This window comes from Mauremys mutica, chromosome 7, assembly GCF_020497125.1.
Source record: "Mauremys mutica isolate MM-2020 ecotype Southern chromosome 7, ASM2049712v1, whole genome shotgun sequence".
In the NCBI taxonomy this organism is placed as follows: domain Eukaryota; kingdom Metazoa; phylum Chordata; order Testudines; family Geoemydidae; genus Mauremys; species Mauremys mutica.
In genome coordinates this window covers 76,022,992-76,050,284 of record NC_059078.1, presented here as the reverse complement: position 1 = coordinate 76,050,284, position 27,293 = coordinate 76,022,992, and the positions used below count along the sequence as shown (strand labels likewise).

The window sequence follows — 27,293 nt, the reverse complement described above, 5'->3', positions numbered from 1 at the left end:
ATGCTTTTAAAACACCAATTCCCTAGAGCTTCATTGCTAAAAACCTCCCTCTCCAAATGAGAGCATCTGCAGAGTGTCCTTGAGTGAGAGCACTGCAGCAGATCTTAAAAGCTTTAATCATCTGGACATATTCCAAAAAGTCCCTCAACCTACCTTCTTCTTTTCCCTCCCACCTTTCTTCCTATCCGAAACCTTGCCATGCAGATCTATGTCATTAATATTTCAGCATCAGCTGTTCACAGGCATTGGGTACATTGCAGTGCATCTCATCAATAAGAGCTGGCAAAGGCTGTGTAGTTCACCACACTGCCTTCATCCAGCAGAGGAATAAGAGCAAAAGATAGCAAGAGACTAAGACGCAGAGAGACACTGAACAGCCACAGAAGGGTAAGATTGCATAGTACAGTCAGTGTTCACTGAGGTGCTTTTCACCATCATCTTTGAATCAGATCTTGCAGCTAGTACCCAAGCAAGCAAGCAAGAATGGATGTCTTTAAGAAAGGTTTCTCCATTGCTAAAGAAGGTGTGGTGGCTGCAGCAGAAAAGACCAAACAGGGAGTGACTGAGGCTGCAGAGAAGACCAAAGAGGGTGTGATGTATGTAGGTAAGAGACAACTATTTTTAATACACAATTGAGCATGAAATGTGACATAAATTATCTTCCAGAAAGAATGAAGTACTGGATAGTGGTTAAAACATGGGACTGAAAGGCAGGAGATCTACATCCCATCCCCACCTCTGCCACAGTCTCACTTGTAATCTTGGGGTGTCAAAACCTTCCATGCCTCAGTTTCCCCATCTGCAAAATAGATATTGATACTTACCTACTTCCCAGGGTGGGGGGGGGGAGGCAGGATTGCTACATATGAATTAATGCAATGTTCAGAAAGTACTTTGAGATCCTCTGATGGAAGGTACATATTACAATTATTATTCCCTCTTTGCTTTCAGGGTAAGTCACTCACTCTCCAAACATTTGACTACTAGCATAGTGACTGAGGTTATTAGGGGCATACACAGTGATTCTGCTTATTAAGTTAGGCTAGTAGGAATCACCTATTTTCCCACCCTCATGTCATTTTATTCAGAGATCCTCCTCCTTATGCTCTATAACCCTTTACATTCTCCATGCAAAAATCCTTTAACTGTCTCTTTGCAAAGCAAGTATCAGTGTTGTCCAATGGCTAGGTGCTGGATCATGACACAAGTTGTTCCCTTCCTGGAAACATCTGTTATATAATGAATCCTCTCCATTTCCATAAACCCTACAGTAATCATTTCAAAGCTGCCCTTGAAACCTGGTATCAGCACTGTCTGATGGAGGTGTATGCATGATACTGGTGGACAAAACCACTGGGTTGATATACACTGTGTTTGTAGTCTTACACTCTTATCCCCTGTTATTCTCCGAAGGGAGGATTGCTATTGTATGTGCTGGCTGTGGGTAAGCTGTGATTTTTAAATAGAAAAGGTTCTTGATTCCATTAACAGTGCCTTATACACAGAGTATCACCACATTAAAAACCTTACCGTAGTTACAGATCTGCATTTTCAAAATTCAGTGGAATCAGAAACCCCATTCGTAGCAAATCTTCATCCCCAGATTTAGACAATTACTGATGTAGTACAGCTAATTCTGCCATTATCTAGCAATATATAACCAATTCACATTTTAATCTGAAGCTGAACCACAATCAAAAGTTTGATTACAGAATCTCTAAAAATAAGTAAATAAAAATGATAAATACACCATGACAACCAGCTGTCAAATGTGGGGATTGCTATTGTACCCAATTTCTTCTTCCTAGGTGATCAGAGCAAGATCAGACCAGAATATTTAGCATTTTTATAAATATTTTCCCAAATATCTTCCCAGGCCTTTGATTTGCTTTTCATTTTTGCACAGTCATGAGACAAAGTGCGGAATGTTCTGCCATGATCTTCTGTATTTAACCATTTCAAAAACTTTTTGAAAGCCTTCTTTTAAACCTAAATAGCTGAATGAAGAGTCTGTTTAGACACTAACTTTGAGGAGCATGGATATTTTTTTAACTACATCAGGCATTTAAACATTTTAGTCAGCAGAGCATCACACAATGCATTATAAAATGCTCTCCGCCTTTTTTTATAATGCATTGTGTGATACTTTGCTCATTAAGGGCCTGATCCTCCATGGTGGTGAGTGCATACTGGATGCTAGAGCATGCTTAGTCCTTAGTCCAGGATTTCACAGAATGAGGATGCTAAAATCCAGATAATTAAGCTCTCTCAGAATTTGGTTTAAATGAGCAAAAGAGATAGATGCCAGTTATGTGCGTGTGTACCACCCATTATCATTGCAGGGGCCAGAACCTGTTTGCTGCGCTACACTCCCTAGCTATATCTCCATGAAAGGCTAATCAAAATGCCCAATTAAATTAAAATGCTCTTTCAGTACTCTTTCCCTCTTTACATAACCTACTACAGTTAGGTTGCTGTTAAGACACTGCATGAAGGAATTTGAAATCTGAATCTGCTGTGTAGTTGGAACCACTCAGAGATGTGAAAGTCTTTTCTGGCTGTCAGAAAAAGGATAGTAGTGGGTGGGGTGGATGTCTTGTTTTGAGTCAACTTCTTACAAAACTCTGCTAATGAATTGAAAGCTAGCATTTCACTGCACTGATGGGATCTCTGAGTCCTCCTGAGAATTCCAGTTGACCAGACATCAGTACCAATATTGATGAGTCACTGCAGCGTGAGATAAAATGGCTAGTTCTGTGACATCTACTGCAGCATACAGCTTCCTGAACCCTACAGGGTCATCATAGTTCCGCTGGTATCTTCACTCTGCTCTCTGGGCCAGAAAGTTTCAATTCACAACCCATGTCAATGCCTGGGGATGGGGGTTCCACTATCCTGTGCTAACACTGCAATGCAGTTTGAGGCTGTGGGGCTGCACTGGTAAGAGATGCTGCCATGACAGTCAGTCATTCAAATGGGGTTCTCTCTGCCTATGGATGTGGTTACCCAGGTGGGAAAGAAAGATCTCACGGCACTTTGGTTATGGCACTGGGCTTCTTTTCCAATTCCCTCACTCAGTCAAAACAAGTTCTCCTGTCCATGCTACTGCTGTCGTTGAGAACATAATGGCTGCTGTGGATTCTTGTAGTTACTGCATGACCAGCAGCAACACTGGGCCAAATTCTTAGTTGGTGTAAATAGGTATAAACTCCAGCGAAGTCAATGGAACTATATCAACTTACACTAGCAGAGAATCTGATGCAATATTGAGTTGTAAGCCACACAGGAGTACAAGCAATATAAAAGATCATAATCACAAAATTATATTCAGTATCAAAGAAATACTAGATAATCCAATCCAGTAGTTCTCAATAAAGAATGCGGTTCTGGCATCCCCAAAACATCTGGCCTCATGCATCAGTCACAAGACACCCAAGGCACTGACCTTTACAGATGAAAAGACCAGATCTAATACCTTGTATAGGAGCTGTACACACCCTGTCATGTGTTGTTCTTGTCTGAATGCATGCCTGTCCTTAGTGCACTGTGCTTCACTATCACTATAGTGTACCTAGTTAGAATACAAAACTTCTGATTGGTGTGTCATTTCCCAATGGTAAATTTTCTATATCCTATACATTTCTTATTCCTTTTTGTAGCAGGGGCAGGGAAGGTATGAACCTGTAACTATGCACACAACCTGCAAGCAAAGATTAAAAAGTAACAGTGCAACTTGACAGCTTCAACTGAATGCTTATCAGTTCAACAGATGTCGCTTGCTGGCAAGGGTATGTGCTGGAAGATTAGATTTCATAGAGTGCATTATGAGAGCTGAAGTCTGAGTCATTGGGTGTGGTCCTGAATGCATTTAAAAAAAATGAAAAGAACCTAACGAGCTGTGTACAAGCTGCAGCGCCAGGGGCTTTTTGCTGCTGTTGCTTCTGCTTCGGTCTTTAATTGCATTCAGATATTTTTGTTTTGCCAGGTTCCCTCTTCTTAGGAGTTATTTTCCATTAGAAAAAAGAAAAAAAAATTATAGCTATTTGTGAAGAGTCCTGGCAAAAAACATATGTAATGATTGAGATAAGAGTAACTCCTTACAATTCTTGTTTTGGTGTATGTGTTCGCTGGAGTAATGCAAAGATAATGAATATATGAATTCAGCTAATTAAAACAGCTGATTTCCTTGATTTTTGGATATTTAAGAAGTTACATTTTTAGAAGCATTAAAGCAGAGCTATGTTTGAATGGCTGAGACTGGTGAATTGTAGAATAAATAAGCATTAAGCAGTGCTCTTTTGGAATGGTACAGCCTGATGCATTGGGTACCTGTAAGAATAATGAACATTAAAGCAAGATTATATTAAAATAGAACTTGGTGCATTGGGCACATATTAGGACCTCAATTTATTATTGTGGCCATGTATGCAATGCAGACCTGTTCTGCTCACTGCTGTTTGCTGTTACATGATTATAGAGAGTATCACAACCACAGTGCAATATTCTCTGGTTTTCAAATACTGATATATCCTGCATAGTATCGTTAATCCATTCTGCTACACTAATCAAAAATGTATTCTCCTCTACGTGACTGTACAGTCATTTGAGGGTGAAGTAGAATGTTAGGTTGTGAAGTAGCAGGGCATCTTCCTTATAGTCGAGTCTAGATGACCTTAACAAAAATTAAAAAAAGAAAGATCTATTATATTTGTATATAGTGTTATAACCATGTCAGTCCCAGAGAGACAAGGTGGGTGAGGTAATATCTTATATTAGACCAACTTCTGTTGGTGACACAAGCGTCTGAGCGACACAGAGCTCTGTTATGTTTAACAGCACATTACAAATGTCAATTAGACAGGACAGAACTGGGCTGTTGTTATCACAGTAGTACACTTGTTCTGCCTTCCTTCTAGGCTTGTGATGAGTGCTAGGCATGATCTGCAATTAATTTTCCCCACCTCACCCCACCCACACATAATTATTGAATCAGTGCTGCTGTAGCTCACAGCCTGGGTGTGTCTGCATCACTCTTTACAATGTTTTGTAACTGGACCATAAAAACGGTCCATTTTTCTGACATGAGTATGAAAAAGTAAAGAGAAGATTTGTGGATTTAAATGATTTTTAATAAGATGGAAACAATGAAAAACGGTTTTTAGGGAAAATTCATTATTAAAGTCAATGGAGTTACAATAGGGATAGTTTTTAACATGAAACTGAATCTAGTTATTGCGGAGGCTTCCAACCACTAGGGCAGTAGTTTTCAACCTGTGGTCCGCAGACCTCTGAGGGCCCCTCAGGCTATGTCTAAGATTTCCAAAGGGGTCTGCACCTTCAGTTGACATTTTTTAGGGGTCTGCAAATGAAAAAGGTTGAAAACCTCAGCACTAGGGGATGTCTAGACTGCAGCTGGGAGTGTGCTTCCCAGCCCAGGCAGACAGACACATGCTAGCTCTGCTCAAGCTAGTGCACTAAAATAGCAGTCTGGACATTGCTGCATAGATGGCACACTGGGCTCGCACCTCAAACTCATAACCAGGGGCCTGGGCAGGCTTGAACACAGGTGGCTAGCTAGTGCCACTGCCCATGCTGCAACGGCCTAGGGCGACCAGACAGCAAATGTGAAAAATTGGGATGGGGGTGGGGGGTTAATAGGACCCTATATAAGAAAAAGACACAAAAATCAGGACTGTCCCTATAAAATTGGGACATCTGGTCACTCTACAACGGCCACACTACTATTTTTGGTGCACTAGCTTGAGCAGAGGTAGCACGTTTGCTTACCTGGGCTAAGAGGCATGCTCCAAGCTGCAGTTTAAACATACTGTAAGTGATCTGACGTACTGTGCATCCTGCAGTACACAGATACAATGAGGTCTGTTGAGCAAATAGATTCAGGCTTAAAGGAAAACCGCAAGGATTTGTTGTTGTTCCTTAGGGGCCAGTCCCCTCAACTCCCATTGACTTCAATACCTCACAGCATAGGGCTGCTAAATACATTATATATTCTTTACTATGGAAATAAATATTTTGTAGAAATACCTGCGCTGTCCTGATCACCGTGACAGTGACTGGCAGCCTGTCTCTCTCTGAGCCCAATTGTGTACTCCTTGCGTATTAAAAACTTCCACTGACTGTATGAAATCAGGGCCTTAACAAATGCTGAGCCTGGACCTCCTGCTGGGAAGTAGGGAAGAGACAGGAATTGTAGCTCAGTGTTTGAAAGCGTGAAAAAAGCAGCCTTTTGGCATTTCTTTATGGTAAGTTCTCTTTTGGTTTCTTTTACATAATTGGTTAATCTAACATGGATTAAACTGCACTATTAAATCAACCAGTTTTTCATTTTAAAGATATTATTTCAGGGTGTAAAAGGTGAAGGTTAATTGTCTAGACACCTCCGAATAATACACATGCCAGTAAAACTAACTGGAGCTACCCAGCTCCCAACCGAAAAGCTCCCATGGACTTCAGTGAGAGTAGGTTTTGGCCCTTATTGAGAACTACTCAAGGACCCTGCAGCTTAGGACCACACCCTATCAGAACTCAAGAGCTCTTCCCATAGGGGGTGATGTTGATGGAGCCTGTGTTTCCTTTCATAGGTACCAAAACCAAGGAGGGAGTTGTGCACAGCGTGAGTTCAGGTAAGAGCACAGTCCCTACGGATTTGTGTAAATCAATAGCGCACTGTTGTAAATATGGATAAGAATAATAATTCCGACTGATATAAAGCAAAAGGAGTTTTCTTTTACATTTTAGAAGCCAAAGTACCATGGTTCCCAGAATGATTCGTTGGTGATAGAAATGCTCTGCATGCTGGGACTCCTAAACAAAGTAACACAGGAAAGGCATCACAGAGGCTTCGATATTCTGCTCAGCGTGTCAGAGAGTATGAGTGTTCTGCTGCTGGATGGGTCAAGGATGCTTGTCACTGGGCAATGTTGTAGGTTGTGGCACTCTTCAGTGCTAGAAGCAGGCCAAAAAGGTTTAATCAGTAGATCTAGTCAGAAAAATTCCAACAAAACATTTTTTCAACAAACTTTGCAGAATCATTGAAATAAAAACATTCTGTGAAGACAGTTTGATTTTTGACAACGTTAATTTGGAAACCTGCTTGGTTTTCTCCCAGCTCACCTACCCAACTCCTTGGCAGCCTGCCTGGCAGGCTGTCTTAGAGTTTATGACCCCACTGCATCCAGGGTCCCTGGCTCCATAGCTGCTGACCAGATGGACTGCACTCTTCCTTTCATTGCGAATTTTGAAATTTTTGGTTTTCGTTCTAATTTGGAACAAAACCAAATTTTGAAATATTGAAATCTTCTGTGAAACAGAATTACCTTTCTCCAGCCAGCTCTATTAATCATCTAGAAGGGGCTTATAGGGAGGGTTTAGCTAGATGGAAAGGGGTTACAGAAGGGCAGTCCAGTTTGACAGTCTACAATGGGCAAGATGACTTTTTTTTTGTGCTACTGTTCTTGGTGTAGGTTTGTTTTGCAATCTGCCCCTTCTCTAAAGGTTGCCAGGTTGCAATACCCATCTATTCTTGAGGTAATCAGCATGTGTGAGAATTAGCCCCAATGCACTGTAAAGTTAAACTGTTAGCATGTAGCCTGCATACATAAAGTCCAAATAGCACCGGGCAAAATATTGCTGTGTTACTCTGCTGCAAATGTTGGGCCCCATCCATTTCACTGATCCAAGCTAGCTCTGTAGACTCTTAATTATGATGTTATCCAGTTAAACAAAGACTGATTTTGAACTTACTTCACTGACTCTACTTTTTCTTGAACATTTAGTTGCTGAGAAAACCAAAGAGCAGGCCAATGTGGTGGGTGAAGCGGTTGTGGCCAGCGTGAACACAGTGGCAAGACAGACTGTAGAAGGAGCAGAGACCATTGTAACCACTACTGGGATTGTAAAAAAGGTATGTTCATTTTTTCAGAGACCTACAGGAAATAAGAGGCTCGTTTTGCATTATACTTCTTCGAACACCTGGGAATGTCTCTGAGGCTCAGTTTATTATTTACAGTTGAGATCACCTATGTATTTACTCAGACAACCCTGCTGTGATATCAGATATAATGCTATGTTTAATGTGATGGTTTTAATAGAGGTATAATGAGTTAATACCGCCTCATATTTTGCTATGTAATACAAGTTAGTACAGGCACATTGTTCATCTGCACATTGCTCAGAGCCCTTGTATTCTAGGCAGCCAAAGTCATTAGTCACTTCTGAAAAATCTTCATCTATATGCCTAGAGACTCAGGTGATCAATACTTAGCCATATCACCCTTCTGCGTAAAGTATCTATTTCTCTATAAAACTATCTATATTTCTTTAGAGAGAAAGCTGAGGACTAAAGTTCTGATCACAGGATTGGGAGCCAGGAAGTCCTGAGTTTTAACCCAAGTTGTGATATTTGTTCCCGTTATGGCTTAATGCAAACCAGACAAGCTCTCTGCATTAATTTCCCCCTTTTTTTAAAGTAGACCCAATAATATTTTCCAATGTCACAAGGGTGTTTTGAGAATGAGTCAGTTCATATTTGTAAAAAAGTACAGGCCTTGGAACAAAATGTTCATGATAATCTGAACTACTACAGGTTTTAGAATTATTCAAGGCCCTCTCAGCCATAGAGGAGAGTTGGGGTTACCACCACTTTATAAACTAAAAGTCTAGTGTGTGTTCTGATGTTGTGGTTGTTGAACATCCAGTGAGATGGTCTGACACAGTGCATTCTGTGCTGAATCTCGACATCTGTGTTTGCCCTCTGTGAGAGATGGTTGCCAAGATAGGCAAAGTATTCTACATTTTCCAGTTCTTCTTTATCAATATAGATCTTCCTTGCTGGGTCTGATTGACCAGGGACTGGTTGGTGGAGAACTTTTGTTTTGCCGATGTTAAGAGTTACCCATAGGCTTTTAAAAGCTTCAGAGAAGCAATTAAGGGCTGTTTGAAGATCCTCCTTTGAGTGTGCAACTACAGCACAATCATCTGCGTATTGCAGTTCAGTTATTGTTGTCGATATTACTTTAGTTCTGGCATGGAGACGAGAAAGGTTGAAGAGGTTGCTGTCAATCTGATATTGGATGCCAATGCCTTGTAGTAAACAGTCTTGGATTAATGTTTTCATAACTACTAAGAAAATGGAGAAAAGGGGGGGTGCCAGTACACAGCCTTGTTTTATGCCAGTTCGGATGACAAAGGGCTCAGGGATAGAGCCACTGCACAAGATGGAGGCAGTCATCTGGTCATGGAAGAGTCTTACAGTGGTGACAAATTTGCTTGGGCAACCAAACTTTGACATGATTTTCCACAGAGACTCATGACTGACAGAGTCGACGGCTTTGGTCAGATCGGTAAAGGCCATATCCAGGTCTTGGTGGTGTTATTGACATTTTTCCTGGATCTGTCTGGCTGTGAAAATCATGTCAGTTGTGCCTCATGATGGTCTGAAGCCACACCGGGACTCTGGAAGTACTTCCTCTGCAAGAGGGAGCAGGTGATTCAGTAAGATTCTAGCAAGAATCTTCCCAGCGTTGGAGAGGAGGGCAAGGCCTCGGTAGTTGCCACAGATGGCCCTGTCTCCCTTTTTGAAAATGGTGATGATGTTAGCAGGGATGTCTTTGGTGCACCAGATTTTGAGGAGTAGCTGGTGAAGCTTGCTAGTCAGTGTTCTCCCCCCACTTTCAGTACTTCAGCTGGTATGCCATCAGGACCTGGTGCTTTATTGTTCTTCATTTGTTTCATTGCTTTGCAGACCTCCTCAGATGATGGTGAGTTGGCAAGAGTTTCCCAGATTGGGTCCTGAGGGATGGAGTCGATGGTATCGACAGTCACAGTTGATTCTCGATTTAGAAGCTTTTGGTAGTGTTCCTTCCAGTGCTCTTTGATGGATTCGGTATCTTTAAGAAGTGTACTACCAACTTTGGATCTCAGAGGTGTACGACCACATGAGCTTGGTCCTTACAGGGTCTCTGTCTCACAAAAAAAAGCTTTGCATATCATGTTTGTCAGCGAATGTTCGGATTTCTTTTGCCTTGTCCACCATTTGTTTTTGATTTCTTGGATCCTCCTTTGAACTTCAGCTTTGAACTGATGGAAAGAGCTCTGCTTCTGACTGGATAGTGGTTGGTTTTGCCAGACGCAGAAAGCTTTTCTTTTCTGGTCCAAAAGGACTGTAATCTCAGTGGTGGTGGTGTCAAACCAGTCCTGATGGCAGCAGGTAGCAAGGCCAATGGATTCCTTGCAAACTTCATGGATGGTCTGTTTTAGGACTTCCCAGTCTTCTTTGACACTTGTGCTGTCATTTTCAGGTGTGCAGATGGCCAGTTTTTCACTGAGGAGATTGGAAGTTCTCTTGGTGCACTGAGGATTGAAGTCTTTGGATGTTGTATTGCCATCTGTGTGATTTGGATTGCTTTCTATGTTTTGGTGCAATCCTGATGGACATGATTGACCTCACCAGGCAGTGGTCAGTCCAGAAATCATTGGCTCTTCTCATGACATGGGTGATTTGGACATCTCTTAGATCCTGTGTTCTTACAATGACATAGTCTAGGAGGTGCCACTGCTTTGAGTGGGGGTGTTGCCAAGTTGTTTTGTTGCTTTGTCTGAAGATTGTGCTTGTGATCACGAGGTCGTGCTCTGCACATTTCTGAGTAGAAGGATGCCACTGGAATTGGTCTTGCCCACTCCTTCCTTACCAATGGTGCTACTCCATATGTTAGAATCTCAGCCAACTCTTACGTTAAAATCCTTAAAAAGGATTATCTTATCTGTTTTTGGAATGGATGACAAAATTTTATCAAGGTCAGTGTAGAAGGATTCTTTCTGTTCTTCACTGATGTTAGTGGCAAATGACTTATTGACCAGTTGGATGCGGAGAGTCATAAGGCGCTCATTGATGCCTACAGGGAGTTCAGTCAGGTGGTTGACTAGGAGGTTTTTGATTGCAAAGCCAACAGCATGTATTCGCCTGTTGCTTGCTGGTTTTCCTTTCCAGAAGGAAGTGTAACTGCCGCCCTCTTTCCTCAAGAGGCTTCCATCTGCAGGTCTTGTTTCACTTACAGCAGCAATGTCAATGTTGTACCTTGAGAGTTCTCAGGCAACAATTCCTGTTCTGCGTTTGGGTCTTTCGCTTTTTGATTCGTCTACTAAGGTACGGACATTCCAAGTTGCAAGGAACATTTCTGTTTTTCGACAGGATTGCAAGTGATCTCTCTGGACATGGTTATCCAGTCAGGTATGGTAGGATAGCCTATGTTTGGGGCATCTTTCCTAGTCCCTTCCCTGTATGGGGTGAGCAGAGGGGTTCCTAAAAAGGCCTGCTCAGTCATGACCACTGCTGCCAAAAATGCCCCTCTATCCCAGTCCAGGGGCACATGATGACCATCTTGCGGTCACCGCCTGCATGTTGGTCTGTGACTAGGGACTCCTGGTGATCACTTCTTCTATCCTCAGTGCCACTCACCCATAGCCACAGGACTTTTATGGGAAGGGATGGGGGAAAAGTTCTTCCTGTGAAAGAAGCCTGAGTGTGAGTAGTTCAATGTGGGAAGCTGATGCGCACTGGCAGCCACACAAATCTTGGCAGAAGAGGCACCTATGTCTGGTTGCAACGAGGTGCAAGATGACCGGTGTTTCTCCTGCGTTGTGGCCTTTGTCCGCCTTCACAGGTATTGAGAGGTGATCCTGCTTCATCCGCCTGTTTGGCCGTTGAGGTCTTATACTGGGTTGTGTTGCTGCCTGGTACCTTGCCTTTGACCTTACCACCGTGGGACTGACCCTACCAGGAGTACAGGACTCCAGATGGCATTACTCTTAGAGTCTTAAGTATATGCAAGCTTCTCAACCATCAGGGCTGGCTCCAGACCCCAGCGCGCCAAGCACGTGCTTGGGGCAGCGTGCCACGGGAGGGCAGCAGGCGGCTCCAGTGGACCTCCCGCAGGCATGCCTGCGGAGGGTCTGCTGGTCCCACGACTCTGGTGGACCTCCCGCAGGAGTGCCTGCGGAGGGTCCGCTGGTCCCGCGGGACCCGCGACTGCCAGAGTGCCCCCCACGGCGTGCCACCCTGCTTGGAGCGGCACAATTCCTAGAGCCGCCCCTGTCCACCATGTCAAGGTAGAAGCCCAAGATCACATCCATTTTTTACCAGGTATAAAGGATGCATGAAAGGTTGGCACATGTATATTTGCATCTCCAACACTCATTGTGTGTTGCCAATTTAGCCTTAAACATTCTGGAGTCTAGCATGCCTGTTTAATATCTTGTTCTGAAAGAATCACAAGGATAAAGAACACGAAGTATCTTTCACATTAAGCCAGATATTCTCCCAGGTTTCTACGGGGACAGTAAGGCTTTTTCCCATTTTTCTTTGAGACTAAAATTAAGAGGGTAATGCAAAGCATTTTTCTATCCAAATTGTCTTAAGCATGGAGTTGGCCTTGATCCTGAGGCACAGGTTATCCCACAATGGTACAAGAAGAGAATTAGTATGATTGGATGTTGTAATAATCTTATCACGTTGCAGGATTCCCTGGCAGATGCAAAGACTGGATTTTTCCTTAAGGGTGTGGGTAGCCTCTCAAGGTATATAAAAGGAGAGGGCATTGTTATGCTTTTTTCAATCTCAAACTAGGCCAGTGCGTATACAAAGCTACTGAAGGGGAACCACCTCACAATAGGGCGCATTTGGAATGCTAGATAATATAGATACAGTAGAACCGCCGAGTTATGAACACCTCAAGAATGGAAGTTGTTCGTAACTCTGAACAAAACATTATAGTTGTTCTTTCAAAAGTTTACACCTGAACATAGACTTAGTATAGCTTTGAAACGTTACTATGCAGAAGAAAAATGCTGCTTTCCCTTTATTTTTTAGTAGTTTACAGTAGTACTCTACTGTATTTGCTTCCGGTTCCAAATGAGGTGTGTGGTTGACTGGTCAGCTTGTAACTCTGGTGTTCGTAACTCTGAGGTTCTACTGAACAAATCTGACAACCCCATGCCTCTAGTTACCCAGGATTTTTTTTAAGGGTTTTGTGTGACAAGCGAGGCTTTTTTCTATTTCATATACATTTATATATATATATATATATATATATATATATATATATATAAATTAATTTAAATATCCTATTTGTATGGAATAAAAAACAACCTTGCTTGTTATGATAAGCCTATTTATTTGAGCAAAAAGTAAGTGAGACACCTTGAAAGGCAACAGGCTAATTATATAAGTCAATCTTGGGCAGATACTCATTTTGGCTATTTCTGTTCTCCCCAGAAAGGTTAGAGGGAAGAGACGCCACCTCTCTACAGCCTTGGAAATTTCTTTTAATCTATAGTCCATATTGATAGAAACAATTTTGGGAAGATTAGGACAAATTTTAACACCTCCGTAAGTTATTTCCTGACATATTTGAAATGGAAAATGATGAATCTGAGATGAATCTGGTCTTTTGGATAGATCTATTGCTTGTGATTTATTCTAGTTAATGCAAAAACCAGCGATATTTCAAAAAATATCAACGACATTCAATAATGATGGGATTGATCAGGATAGATTCTTCAATAGTACAAAAATGTCATTAGCGCATAAATTGATTTTGAATTTTCCTGTTTATAGTCACACCTTCAATAGCTGAGTGTTGACACATACATTGACAGTGATTTGAGACATTAAAAAGGCGAGACCAGCCCTGTTGTGTCCCTCTTTCTAGTTGAAATGTGGGAGAAATAATTCTATTAGCTGATAGTGAAGTGAGGATTGCTGTTTATTTTAAGATTAAATGTAGTATGATAATATATCAAAACAGCTTTAAGATTTGCTTCCCTACTTTTTGGATCTATCCTTTTTGCCTCCAACAACTTTCCAAGATGGAGGAATATTTTCTTATAAAAACACAACGCCTGTGCCTACTCCCACTAAGTCCAAATGTAAATTCCTATGGATTCTAGTGGAAGCAAATTGGGCCGCATTCTGGTGAGACTACCTGGTGTCTAGGTGGTGGTGGAAGGCACTTTGGTCTAAACAAATGTAGGATTGTTACTGTTATACAACTATTTACACCTCATTATGGCTTTCAGCCTCTTTGAAAGCCAGATCTCTGTTTTAGAACTATGAAAACAGCCATAAACGATTCTTGCAGATCATCTTCTACTTCACGTGTCTCTCAAACATAATTAAGCCAACCCAAGAAAGAGACAGTATGTGCACATCTTAACTGGGACAGTACTTATTTGTCAACACTAGAGGGCAGGGTTAATTCAGACCCATTCTGAGTCCACACTCAAGAGTTATTTGACCCATAAAAGCCACAAGAAAACCTTCCCCTTGTTTTCCAATTTATGCCAATTTTGACAACAACTAAACATCTGTTAATGAGGGCCGTGTGACCCACATTATGCATTGATTAAGACAGATTTAAACAAGAAAGCTTTTGTTCTCAGATACAATGTGGAAGCTTTAGTTGGTTCCAGTCTTTGAATCATGAGCAGGGGCAGCTCCAGGCCCCAGCACGCCAAGCGCGTGCTTGGAACAACAAGCCGCGGGGGGTGCTCTACCGGCCCCACGAGGGCGGCAGGCAGGCTGCCTTCGGTGGCTTGCCTGCAGAGGGTCCGCTGGACCCGCAGCTTCAGCGGACCCTCCGCAGGCAAGCCGTCGTGCTTGGGGCGGCAAAATACCTAGGGCCGCCCCTGATCATGAGCATGTGGAAGAACAGAAAAACTCCCTGCAGGAAGGAAAAATTGTTTATTAGGCAAGATGCTTTCACAATATGAAAGCAAAGAGCAACCATAGTGCTATACTCTAGCCCTATGGACAGGGCCGAGTCCAGACCCCAGCGCGCTAAGCGCGTGCTTGGGGCGGCGTGCCGCAGGAGGGCGGCAGGCGGCTCCGGTGGACCTCCCGCAGGCGTGCCTGCGGAGGGGCCGCTAGTCCCGCGGCTCCGGTGGAGCATCCGCAGGCGTGCCTGCAGGAGGTCCACCGGACCTGCGGGACCGGCGACCGCCAGAGCGCCCCCCGCGGCATGCCGCCCTGCTTGGGGCGGCTCAATTCCTAGAGCCGCCCCTGCCTATGGAACCTAATATTTGGGAGTTCTTTGATAACTTGGTAGCTTTCTTTGTTCCCACTCCTTAGTGAGCTGCAATCAGCTGAGTCGATCGTTATTCAAACTAGACTCAGACAAATTAATTACTGGTAGTTACAATCAAATAGAATTAAAACTTAGTGAGACTGGACAAAATTGTTCTAATCTTGTCAGACATTTAGGCTCGATCCACAAAGGGACTTAGATGCCTAAGTCCAATATTTATGCGCCACTGAAATCCTCAAAACCCACACTCATCAGCTACCACCTAACCCTATAGGTGCCTAAAGTCCCCTGCATACTTAAATTTCTGCTGGTGTGCACATTCACACTGCCTAAATCCTGATGCAACCAAGCAGCGAGACACCCAGCTCACACCTAAGCCCCAGCAAGATTCTCAAACTAGGCATTCCCTGACTGGCCTTGTCTGGTGGGTGTGCTCAGAGCACAACTAACCCCCATAAAAGACAGTTGAGGAGGAGGAAGTGGTGTTGCCTCCCCCTTCTATGTAATAGACAAGCAATTAGAACACTCTCTTTTGGGATGTGAAAGACCTGGTTCAAATCCCCACTGCCTGATTTGGAGGAGGGACTTAAAGCTATGTCTCCCACCTCCTCTCACCAGCTCTAATAATTAATCTATAGGATACTCTGGGGTGGGTCTCTCCCACTCTCTGTTGAAACTATTCCACTTTGTATAGAACATGTAAATATTCACTGAGCAGGGAGAGTGGGACCCAGGATTCTCAGGTGAGTGTACTAACCAGTAGGCTATAGAGTCATTCTCCCCCTCTCTCTGGACTTATAGCCTAAGCCCTGCCACTTGCTTCAAATAATGTGGGTGATCAGTACCACAGAAATACTGTAGGTGTAAGGACAGAAAACAGGGAGGCATAAGTGAAACAAAAAGGAGCCAGCAGTAGAGAAGTTCAGAAGAAACTTCTTTATCAGCAGAGTAACTAACGTGTGAAATACAGTAGATGTTACCAACAGCAACAGCCTGCAATGTGTTGAAAAATACGCTGGAGAGATAATAAGAGGAACAAACATATAGCATCTCAGTGTTGGACTGCTTGATGCTCCTTCAATCCTGAAAGTGTCAATGAGCACCTAAACCCCTGAAGTTTGAGGGACTTGGTCTGGGCAGTCTTGCTCCATTCCTTCCCTCCCCCTTTTAGTTCTTACGGTCGATGCTAAAATCCTGATTCTGTTGTCCATTACATCCACATAACCCTCCTGACTTCAGTGGGATTGGCACAAGTAAATGAGACCCGTATTTAGCTCTAACTGACATGCCTTGCATTATTAAATAGTGCCTGTCTGACAGCATCTTAAAGGAAAGATCAAGACCATCCAAATACCAATATATAGAACATGTAGTTCTGTAATCTGTGTGCTGTTTAAAAAGGAGAAAGCGATTCATGTTAGGAATAAACCCTGCTCATCTACCTTTAGCATGCCGGAGTCTATGCAAGGCTCCTATTCAGTGATGTTCTGGGCAAGAAGTTGTGTAATTCCAGGGTTTGGCTTGGTTCTATTCTGTGTAGGCTTTTATACTGTGCTCATCACTGTAGTGTCCAAGCACATTCTGGTAGCTCATTAAGCAACATGACTAACATCTGTCACATATTGTTTCTTCTCATGTGCTGAATGTTCTACAGTGCTATTGAATTTGGGAAGTATTTCTCCCTGTCAGTTCAGATCTCTCTCTGTGGGACATATTGCTCCTGAGTAAGGTCTATTAGCATTATCAACCTCAGGGAGTGTGTGTTGGCATTTAAACTATGTGCTGCCAACTAGCTTCAATGGGAGATACAAAACTAACATCCACAAGAGAACTTTGAATACGTAAGGCTAAATTCTGCTCCTGGCTACACCCATGCAGTCAATGGGATTCAGTGGGTGCAGCTAAGCATAGCATTTGACCTTTAGCAGTTTGTAGCACCTGCTCCTCTGAGCTGTCTCATTAATTTGATAGCTACTAACAAACAAAGGGCCACATCCAGGGCCGGCTCCAGGCACCAGCTCAGGAAGCAGGTGCTTGGGGCAGCCAATTGGAAGGGGTGGCACGTCCAGGTCTTCGGCGGCAATTCAGTAGTGGGTCCCTCAGTCCCTCTCAGCGAAGGACCTGCCATTGAGGAATGAAGCGGCGTGGTAGAGCAGCTGCCGCCAAAGTACTGTTTATCGCGGCTTTTTTTTTTCTCCTTTGCCGCTTGGGGCGGCAAAAAAGCCTGAGCTGGCCCTGGCCACATCCCATAAGATGCTGAGCTGCTTATACTTCCAGTGTTCTCAATGGGTGCTGAGCACACTCAGTACCCCACAGAAGAAAATGTGACTGAAATAACTTTGGACTCAAGTAGCTCAGCAGCTCCTGGGTGTTGCTGAATATCCTCAGTTATCGTTGATATCGCTGAGTCGGTCTTTTTCATTTCTCTGCTCTCCTTTACTTAGTCTCCACTAAGTAAGGGTCAATAAATCTCTTACTTTTCTGTATTATTCAGGAGCTTTTCTAAATACAAAGTTTAAAAAAAAGCATTATTTTTGGTGTGCAGGTCATGTTTAATGCAAAGGTTTTGTGAATGAGGCCTATCAATATTATACATCCCTCATCACTCCCTTGGGTGGATTTCAGTGGTTTTTTTAAAACATTGACCTCCACTAAGTATCCTTGTCTGACAGCAGGGATGAACTTTTCATCAGCATGACTCTGCACAAAGCTTGCTGCATTGCAGACACTCACGTGATCAAAAGCAAGCAAGTATACGTACACACATACGTTCTTGTTAAATGTCCCTCCAGGGTTGGAAGAATTTCCCAGTAGCTAATATTTCACTACTGTTGTTCTCCTCTCCCCCTTTCATCCATTTTTCTTGTCAGGTGTAATATGTCTAGTTGTCAGTTCGTGGCTCTGTGATTTTAAAACGGTCTTGTTCCTCTTTTATGTCATTTCACAAATTATTCTGGTAATTTTCAATTATTTGCAACCACTCTGTGCATTTAACTTAATGTTGGATCCCATAATTATTTTATCTGTTTGATCTAACCCATCTGTAATGTACTGATACATTAGGCATTTCCTTTCTTAAAGATTACACATTTTGAAAATGAATAGGGAGGAGAATCAGAAATACTTCACAAAAATGAGCCAAAATCTGCTTTCCAAAACAACTCTCATTGTCATTAATGAGGTTGCACTGGGAGAATTAAGAGCAGAATTTGATCAAATATCTGTTCGTTAAGTATATTCAGTTAGGGTGAAATTCAACCATCATAAAAGCATGTAAGACTCTATAAAAGGCCTCTGATGGGGCGGAACTGCCGTTTGCATCAAGGGCGTGTTATGGGGGCAGGACAAGGAATTCAAGTACATCACAATTAGACTGAATACACAACTAGAAAGCTTCGCCTTTGTATATATGCTTCATGATAGTCTAAGAACTTATCTCGTGCTATTTCTCAATTTAGCATGGAAAATTAAGATCGTACTAAAAGTAAAATAAACTTTAACTGGGAGAGATTGCACATATGTAGTATTTTCTATATCTCTCATTAAATGTCTGGTTTAATAAATTAATGTCTATCATACCATAAACAGCATAAGATGTACAGGATGTGCAATATGGCTGAGTGAGTGTTTCTGGTGAAACTTTAATTTTGCATGTTAAATAGTAATACTCTGAGAAATCACATGAGAAAAGATTGCATCATAGGAACCCATTTGGCAGTCCTTATTCACAAGAGCAGTCCCATTGAAGCCAATGGGAGTTTGTCTGGCTGTGGAGTGAGTGAAAACTGAGTAAGCACATCAAGAGTTGGCCCTATAAAAGTAAATTGCATATTAAAAGCTAGAAAAGCCATGCACTGTAATCTGTGTGCTGTATGCAGGTGTTTTCTGCTCATTTCTGATTGCTCTTTTAGTGAGAAATGTCTGCATCATTTAGGGTGCATTCAGCCTGAACCATTCCAATTGAGTAAGTCTGCAGAATTTATCAACATATCTAACCTCTAAAATCATGAGAGGAGCCATTCTCTTCCAGGAGAGTGGTTTGGAGTTATCTCCAAGAAGTATCACCTATGCTTCAGAACCTGAAGACATTAACTCCATAGTGGGCTGAGTCTCTCCATACCCCCTGCAAGTTGGTGTACCCTTATTATTTATTAAACTTGCCGCAGACCAGGTCACCAATGTACCTCTTCAGGTTCACAGCTTTAAACAAAAACAAAACAAAACAATCCTGCTTTCCACTGAATTTGCTGCCTCTCCAGCTACAGAAAGCAATGTATCATCAATTATTATTAAGGCTCACGAAGGTGTCTGGTTTTATGGAGGGGACAGTATCACCATTTAAAATTTAACCAGTTTTGCATTAAAAACCCAAATTTTCTCCAATTCCAACAAAATTCCATTTTATACGAGTGATCTCTAGTCAGAGGAAAATTTAGGGCAAATTTTGATGTCAGAAAATAGGTGTCTAAATAGTCATTTAAAATAAAGGTATCAATTTTAAGACTTAGTCACTTTCTCAGGCAGAGTTCCATTTCAGAGGGATTTCAAATGCTCAGCACCTCTCAGGATTGGGCCCATAGTGAAATGAACCATAGAGACAGCAGGAAATTCTTATTGTATCTGAATCATACAATGGAGACTTTAGCCTCTTTGCTGTCCAAAGGACATTTGACATACGAATATCAAAATGACATGGGTATGCCCTAATGCTTGAATATACACTCTGAGATTTTAAGAATATTCAGTAGGTACTATCTGATAATCCATGTCCCCTGAATTACACCAGCTATGGTGTCCAAGGAGTTAAAAAAACTCCCTAGCTGAAGTTAATTGACCAAAGATATTTGCTTTAAAAGCCAGCAAGTGTTCCATCTACCAATCAAAGCCATTATAAGGTAGCATGAAGCTTTTGTGCCTTTATTACTTTACTTATAACCTGTAGCCCAGCACAGATCCCACCACTCTATGGCACAAGCACTACTACAAAACTCTGCTACATAAAGTTCTAAACACAAAATAAATAACATTAAACTCACCTGTATAATAAATGCCACGTATAAAAATGTCAAATTTTAAAATGGAAGCGACAAGCTCCATTAAAAGTGAATGTAAGCGTTCTTTTACTTCTCTTGAGAAACAGGGAAACATAAAGAGAATATCTTTGGACTTTATTATTTGCCAGTTGAGCCAAATTGATGATGCAATTAATGGAAAAACCTCTTGGTAATGCATGAGAAAATCTGTCACTTACCAGTCAAAATGAAATGTAAATGATATCGACAACAGGAAATTAATTGTTTCAACATTTTTTGTATGCCCTTAGGCAAGGTCTGAAAGAGGCAAGAGATATATATTCTCCCTTTAAACATCCCCTGGGGAATATGCCTAAAAGACACAGAGGTTTCATTAACTTTTCTGTGGTGTCTCCTCCATGTTGTGGAATCCCTCTTTTTGAGAGGCCCCAGAGCCAGCAGAGAAAATCTCTGCGTCTTGACTCCATTGGAGCTGCATTGTCTGGGAGCCAGAGATGTAGAGGTGAAAGGCCTATTGAGGGTATTGGAACCAATCTAGAGCTGCAAAGCCTTCATTCAGTTATCCCTGTTCTTTGGGAGATCCTCTCTCTCACTCTCTTGAAAGAGAATATAACAGTAAAACATATATATAACACCCATATTGTATGAGGTGAAAGGACAGTCTTATGGCCAAAAAGCTGAGGACTAAGAGTTGGGAGATCTTGGTTCTTTTCCCAGTTAATACACAGACTTGCTCAATGACTTCGCACAAGTCTGTGTGCCTCAATTTCCCCATTTTTATGTCACTGGAGTGAGATTTATTTTGTTATTATTTATAAAGGGCTTTGAAATCCTTAGATGAAAGTTGCATATAAGTACAATATATATGACAATTTAAAATACATTAAAAACGCCCTCTGCTTTGCATTTAAGGTATAATGTGCTGTACAAACATTAGCTAATTAATCACTGTAACACTTTTGTGCAGTAGGGATATATTATTACCCCCATATAACACAGTGTGAAATCCTGGCTGCATTGAAATCAATAGCAAAATTTTCATTGACTTTAATAGAGAGAGGATTTTAACCTACACATCTTGCCCAATGTCACACAGCAAGTGTGTGGTACAGCTGGGACTGGTACCCACCAGTTGGTAGCTCTTTGTTCTATAAGCAGACTTCTGTAGATCACATGGCTGACTTTAAAAAGAGCCTTAAATTAGGTTTATCAGCTAGCAGCCTTAACTCCCAGCCAACAAATGCAGTCTGCAATCTGGCATCCCTGTCTCCTCCAATATTCTCTATCCTGGACAGGCAAACTGGAGGGAAGTAATGGGAAAACGACGGTGAGGTGAAAACCTTAACACAACCTGATACTTCTTCATCCTGTAATTGTGTTGGTTCCTGCCACGTTGTTTTAGAAAAATTCTCAAGACACTTGTTTCCTGTCCTTTCTAAAAACAGATTGATGAGGCAGTAACATTATTCTTTAATGGAGTCTTAGCTAAAACCACATTTTAGAGGACCAGTAACCAGTAAAATAGATGAATATAGATTCTTACATCCACTTGTTACACTCAGACACTGTTTCCTGCGAATGACCTCAGGGCAGGAAGTCGGGTTTTTTTGTTTGTTTTTAAATTATTTGTAGTCGAGTCAAAAAAGCTACAACCCTCTTCATGAGAAGAGCAGACAGCCTGAGTCCCCTACAAGAGAGGTTTCTGACTGCAGTAAGTTGCCCTTTCTACTTGTTCTCACACTAACACAAATGGCCTCTGTTTGTTTCTCTGATACTAGGCACTAGGTTTAACTCCCAGGCTGTCTCCAGAGCCGTTATTTCACCTCCACAAATCAGCATGGATTCTATTAACCCATTGAAAGCCACACATGGGGAGCCTGGACTACTGCTGAACCTATTGCAACTGATTTTGTGTAACAAAAAGAAAGTAACAATCGATATGAATTAAACAAGGCACATGATACAACTAAAAATAGGCAAGAAAGAAAAGAAAATACTGGTCCTAAACAGTTTTAAAATAGTATGAAACACTTTGAAAATACAGTTTCAGGCTATTTATACTTTTTGTACATTGTTCATAGAATATCAGGGTTGGAAGGGACCTCCGGAGGTCATCTAGTCCAACTTACTGCTCACAGCAGGACCAATCCCCAGACAGATTTCTACCCCAGTTCCTTAAATGGCCCCCTCAAGGATTGAACTCACAACCCTGGGTTTAGCAGGCCAATGCTATAACCACTGAACTATCCCTCCCCCCAGTTATAAAATGTACTGCTGTTTATTTTTTTATATGGTGCCAAACACATGTCAATTGCTTTACAAACACAGATCCCAGATCTGCCTGTGTGCATCCAATTGCAGGGTTGGGATCATAAGTTTGGCCTCTATCTGACACTCTACAAATATTGACACTCTACAGATCTGTGATGGGTTAGATCACAGAATGCCCCCCTTGGGAGCTGCCACCTGATGTGCCAAGACTACCTCTGCTCCTGCTTTCCCTGCCAGCTCGGGACCCCAGCACCCTATCTTGCTGAGCCAGACATGCCAGTCTGCTCCAACACAGAACCAGGGTCTGAATTACTTGCCCCAAAGCTGCAGACTTAACTGAAAGCAGCTTACAGAAGTGTTCTTATCTATAACATTCAGATGCCCAACTCCCAATAGGGTCAAAACCCAAATAAATCAGTTTTACCCTGTATAAAGATTATATAGGGTAAACTTATAAATTGTTTGCCCTCTATAACACTGATAGAGAGATCCCCCCCCAAGTATTAATACATACTCTGGATTAATGTATAAGTAAAAAGTGATTTTATTAAATATAGAAAGTAGGATTTAAGTGGTTCCAAGTAGTAACAGACAGAACAAAGTGAATTACTAAGTAAAATAAAATAGAACACACAAGTCTATGTCTAAGAAACTTAATACAAATATCACATCACCAGTTCTAGTAAGCTTCCTTTTACAGACTAGTCTCCTGCTACTCTAGGTCCAGCAATCACTCACACCCCCTGTAGGTATTGTCCTTTGTTCCAGTTTCTTTCAGGTATCTTGGGGTGGGGGGGAGAGGCTCTCTCTTTAGCCAGCTGAAGGCAAAATGGAGGGATCTCCCATGGGCTTAAATAGACTTTCTCTTGTGGATGGAGACCCCCTCCTCTTTCCTATGCAAAGTCCAGCTCCAAGATGGAGTTCTGAAGTCACCTGGGCAAGTCACATGTCCATGCATGACTCACAGTTTTTACAGGCAGAAGCCATTGCCCACATGGTATCTTGAATGGTTCCAGGAAGACTTCTTATGTGGACTGGAGCATTCCAAGATGCATTGTTCCTTAAGTGCTTCCTGATTGGGTTCAGTGTGTGACATATTCCTTTACTTCCCACCTCCATAAATAGGTGCTAATCACACCTTGCAGGGAGAATGCTACCCACTAAAAGGATGAGCATAAAGGAGGAGTGAGCCTCATAACAAATATATAGCTTGATTTTCCATTTCCTCAATGGAGCCTTGCACCAACTTTGAAATGGATTCTGGCAGCAAAATAAGAATTTATAATATTTAATCCTTTGTCAAATAGATACATAGATGTGAATTTCTTCATATGAAGCCACTTGAGCATTTTGGGAGCTATCAGATGAACATTATCCTCCCTATGGAATGAGTGGCTAATGTGAAGTAGATAATCTGGGGAAAATCAATGTAGAATCTCCCTTCCTGCAAGTGAAAATGAAATTCATCTGTACCTGCTATGTTTCCAACGTTCAAAGAGCCAATGTTCCATTTTAGATTAAAGAAAACTACTTAACAAAAAAGGACAAAGTTTCCAAGAAGGAGAAAGTAGGGTGTGTCTCATTCTGTAAGAACTTCCAGTTCAAATCCTTTCACAGCCCTGCTCTCCAGCAGGCACAGACTTTATACACTTCAAGGTGCAAATACAGAAAACTGAATCAGAGCTGCATATGCCATAGGGCAAACCTGTTATTTTCTCCACATATGAAATATTTGACTCCTTTTTGCAAAGTCTGTTTGAGTAGCCTCTTTAAAATTAAGTGGCTGATATACCATGCTGCAACAAGGGTAAATGTATTGTGTATATCCTGCAGGATGAGTTATCTCACCCAGAGCACCCTACAGAACCAGCTGCTGCAGAAGAAGAGCCCCCAGCAGAAGCCATAAAAGCCAGTGGAGAGGTAAAGTCCAGACTCAAACCAGCTAACCCTAGAATCCTTAGCTGGTCCAGGGTTTTTCTCACGATCTATCGTATGTACATTTTATGTACCTTTTTGTTCTCATTAAAATGAAAGACTAACATAGCTAAGCATAGGTAAGCAAGTGATGTGCAAGCCTCCTTAAAAAGGTCTCCTAATGCACCTTTAACCTTACCTGCACCACCCTAGGAGTTATATTTCTGGATCTTCCCCACACCCATCAGTGCACCTCAATGCTGCTGCACAAAGGACTTATACTCTAGTCCTGGGTCTCTCTGACTCAATGCTGCAGGATTCAGTGGTTTTATGACAAACTTAAATGGAGATTAGGCTAAGAATCACCAAACTAAATTTCACTAGGAACGTGAGCTAGAATAGGAATGTGTATGATTCTCAAAGGGGAAAGGATAACTCACTAACCTTCTGTATCACCTATAGTCCCTATCTTCTTATGGCCTACTTTTACTGTGACGATCAACCTTGGTAATCTGTGTTTTCCTGTTATATACATTCTGTTTGAAATATTACTCCATTTTCTTGTCTTGCTTCTCTTGCAGGGTGAAAATAAGTGAATTCATCAATTTCAGGACTACTAGTGTGAACGTGACAGTTCCAGGAGTACACACTGAAATGTTAGTAGACACCATAGTAGGGAAATCATCCTTCCCATAGGCTAACTACTTTCAGCGCTATAGCCTTTCACTTGCCTCGCTAACATATCATACAATATATGTATGTCAGACTCTTGATTCTATGTATATGGCAACTGTTCATTACCATCTGTCTCTCTAGCTCCTTTGTGGCTTTTTACCTTCCCATCTGTGAGTGTTCTGACTGTCTGGTTTGTTAGCAAATGACATATTGTGGTTAAAATCACTGGTCAATGTCTTATCTCCATTTGCATCAGCACTTGGAATCCCTAGGTATGACGACAATGATTTTTTTTTAAATTACAAAATAAAAGTGTTTGAACTACTTTTTCCTTCGTCTTGTCAGTCCTTTTATATGTAAAAGTTGTTTTAAGCATTAATGATCTTGAGCTGAGTTTCAAAGCTGAAAACATTTCCAGAAGTGCGCACTTGGTGCTCTAAGAATTAACTGTCAAAAGGAGAAATAATCCAGTAGTCTGCTCCACATGTCACCAATGAAATGAGGGGGGACGGTCTGAAATCCTTAGAAGTACCCCTGACTGGGCAAGGGTGCAAGGACTGAAATCATTAAAGGAAAAATCCCTTCAAACGGGAAAGGAGAAGAGCACTTGAAATCCACAGCAGGAATCACACCTTGAAATGTGGCTCAGTGTGGTCTGAAATGTTCAGGGAGAAATTCTTCCGGGAATAGAGGATGAGGAGTGTTGAAAATTTCAGCGGTGTTTACTTCCAGAATAATACAGAAATAATTAATAATAATACCTGTCTCTTAGCTAGAGTTTTTCATCTGTAGATCTCAAAGCACTTTACAAAGGTGGTCAGTACATAGGGTCTGAAATACTCAGAGAGGATAAATGTTTCTGAAACTCCCTCTGATAACCACAAAATATAACATAAAAGTAACTACAGGTAAGCACAGCACATGGATGCAGTAGGCATTCTGTTATAGGTATAATACCTCCATGCAGCCAGTCAAATAATATTTGGATACTTGATTTCTACTGGAATGATGCTGGAATACATGCTAACTCTGGAAATGTGAGCTATTTACTCCACACAGCTTACAGGCTCTTTTTGAGCTGCTACTAATTAACAGTACAGCTCTGCAGTTGCTACATTAATGAAGAATGGCTCAACCTCTTCCTTATGGTTAATGATGCAGATAGGTGGAGATTTTCCCTTGTGAATATACCCTTGCTACAGCTCAATGTAAGACCAACTGGAGGAGAGAGGGTTCAGACAGAAATAGCAAAAAGCATGTTGGGCCTATTTCTGTATTCAAACCCTGTGTTATTTATTCCACCACCACCATAACCTGAAAAATTTCGCTTGATCTAATAGGTTTGTGTGTATATAATGGACAGATAGAATAAAATTAAGTAACTGATATGGACCAACCCAGTGGATTAAAAACTGCTCTGCTGTTGTCATAAACAGGCAGGATTATTGTAAACTGAGTCATCCTGATGTCAGAGGCGCATCATAAACACATTAAGGAGAACTACCAGCATAATGAGAACACATAGGCAAGTATGTGTTACAACAGAAAGCCAGTCATTGGATAGCAAATGCTCTCAAAGGTGCTGAAGACACAATGGAAGAGGAAATCCTTTGGATCCTTTGGCCTGGATTTAAATTATTCCAACTGAAAGTGAATGAGAGAAAATTGGTCCAGAGTTATCTTCCTAGCAGCAGAAAATGTGGCGATTGATAGATGTTAAGGTCAGAAAGGACCATTATGTGCATCTAATCACACCTCCTGTATAACTCAGGCCCTAGAATGTCACCAAGTGGTTCCTTCAGCCAGCCAGCCATAACATGTGACTGAGCCAGAGCACATCTTTTGGAATGACATCCACATGTATTAGAGCCAGCTAACTAACAGAAAATCTTTCTTCTGCAGTGACGTGGGGTTAAGGGACATGGAGGAAAAGACATGGAGGCTGTGACTAAAGTTAGAGCAGTGAGGCCAGGATAACTGGGATTAGGTCCCAGGACTGGCTATCAGAAGATCTGCCATATTCTATTCCTGGTTTTGGGACCATGAGTGAGGCACTGCACTGCTGGGTGCCTCAGTTTCCCCAACCATCAAATAGAGCTAATTAAGATTTTGTTTGTTTTCCCCATTTTACAGGGTAGGAAACCAAGACACAGTTGGAACCTGTCTACACTACAGGTCTGTAGTGCATTTGTAAGCTGCTGACCCCCCACATGTTGTTCAGAGCCTATGGACAACACAGCTCCTAAAGGTGTGTTTGTTCTGTGCTTATCCCCTGAGTACCAGCAGGGCTGGATGGCCT

The 27,293-nt window shown here is 41.8% G+C and overlaps 1 protein-coding gene across 1 annotated transcript; it reads left to right on the top strand.

Annotated features, from left to right (window-relative positions):
* The first annotated feature begins 199 nt into the window (after positions 1–199).
* SNCG (synuclein gamma) lies at positions 200–25,304 on the top strand. Its single transcript, XM_045024642.1, has 5 exons — positions 200–604; positions 6,603–6,644; positions 7,797–7,924; positions 24,239–24,325; positions 24,901–25,304. Exons 1-5 carry the CDS (start codon positions 484–486, stop codon positions 24,913–24,915), a joined length of 393 nt encoding a protein of 130 aa, XP_044880577.1. The 5' UTR covers positions 200–483; the 3' UTR covers positions 24,916–25,304.
* Positions 25,305–27,293: the final 1,989 nt, after the last annotated feature.

Bases quoted from the DNA above. Each gene is read 5' to 3' on its own strand.
- SNCG (XM_045024642.1), top strand. From the start codon at position 484: ATGGATGTCTTTAAGAAAGGTTTCTCCATTGCTAAAGAAGGTGTGGTG. The intron at 605-6,602 runs GTAAGAGACAAC...TTCCTTTCATAG, and splicing joins AGAGGGTGTGATGTATGTAG to GTACCAAAACCAAGGAGGGA. The intron at 6,645-7,796 runs GTAAGAGCACAG...TTGAACATTTAG, and splicing joins TGTGCACAGCGTGAGTTCAG to TTGCTGAGAAAACCAAAGAG.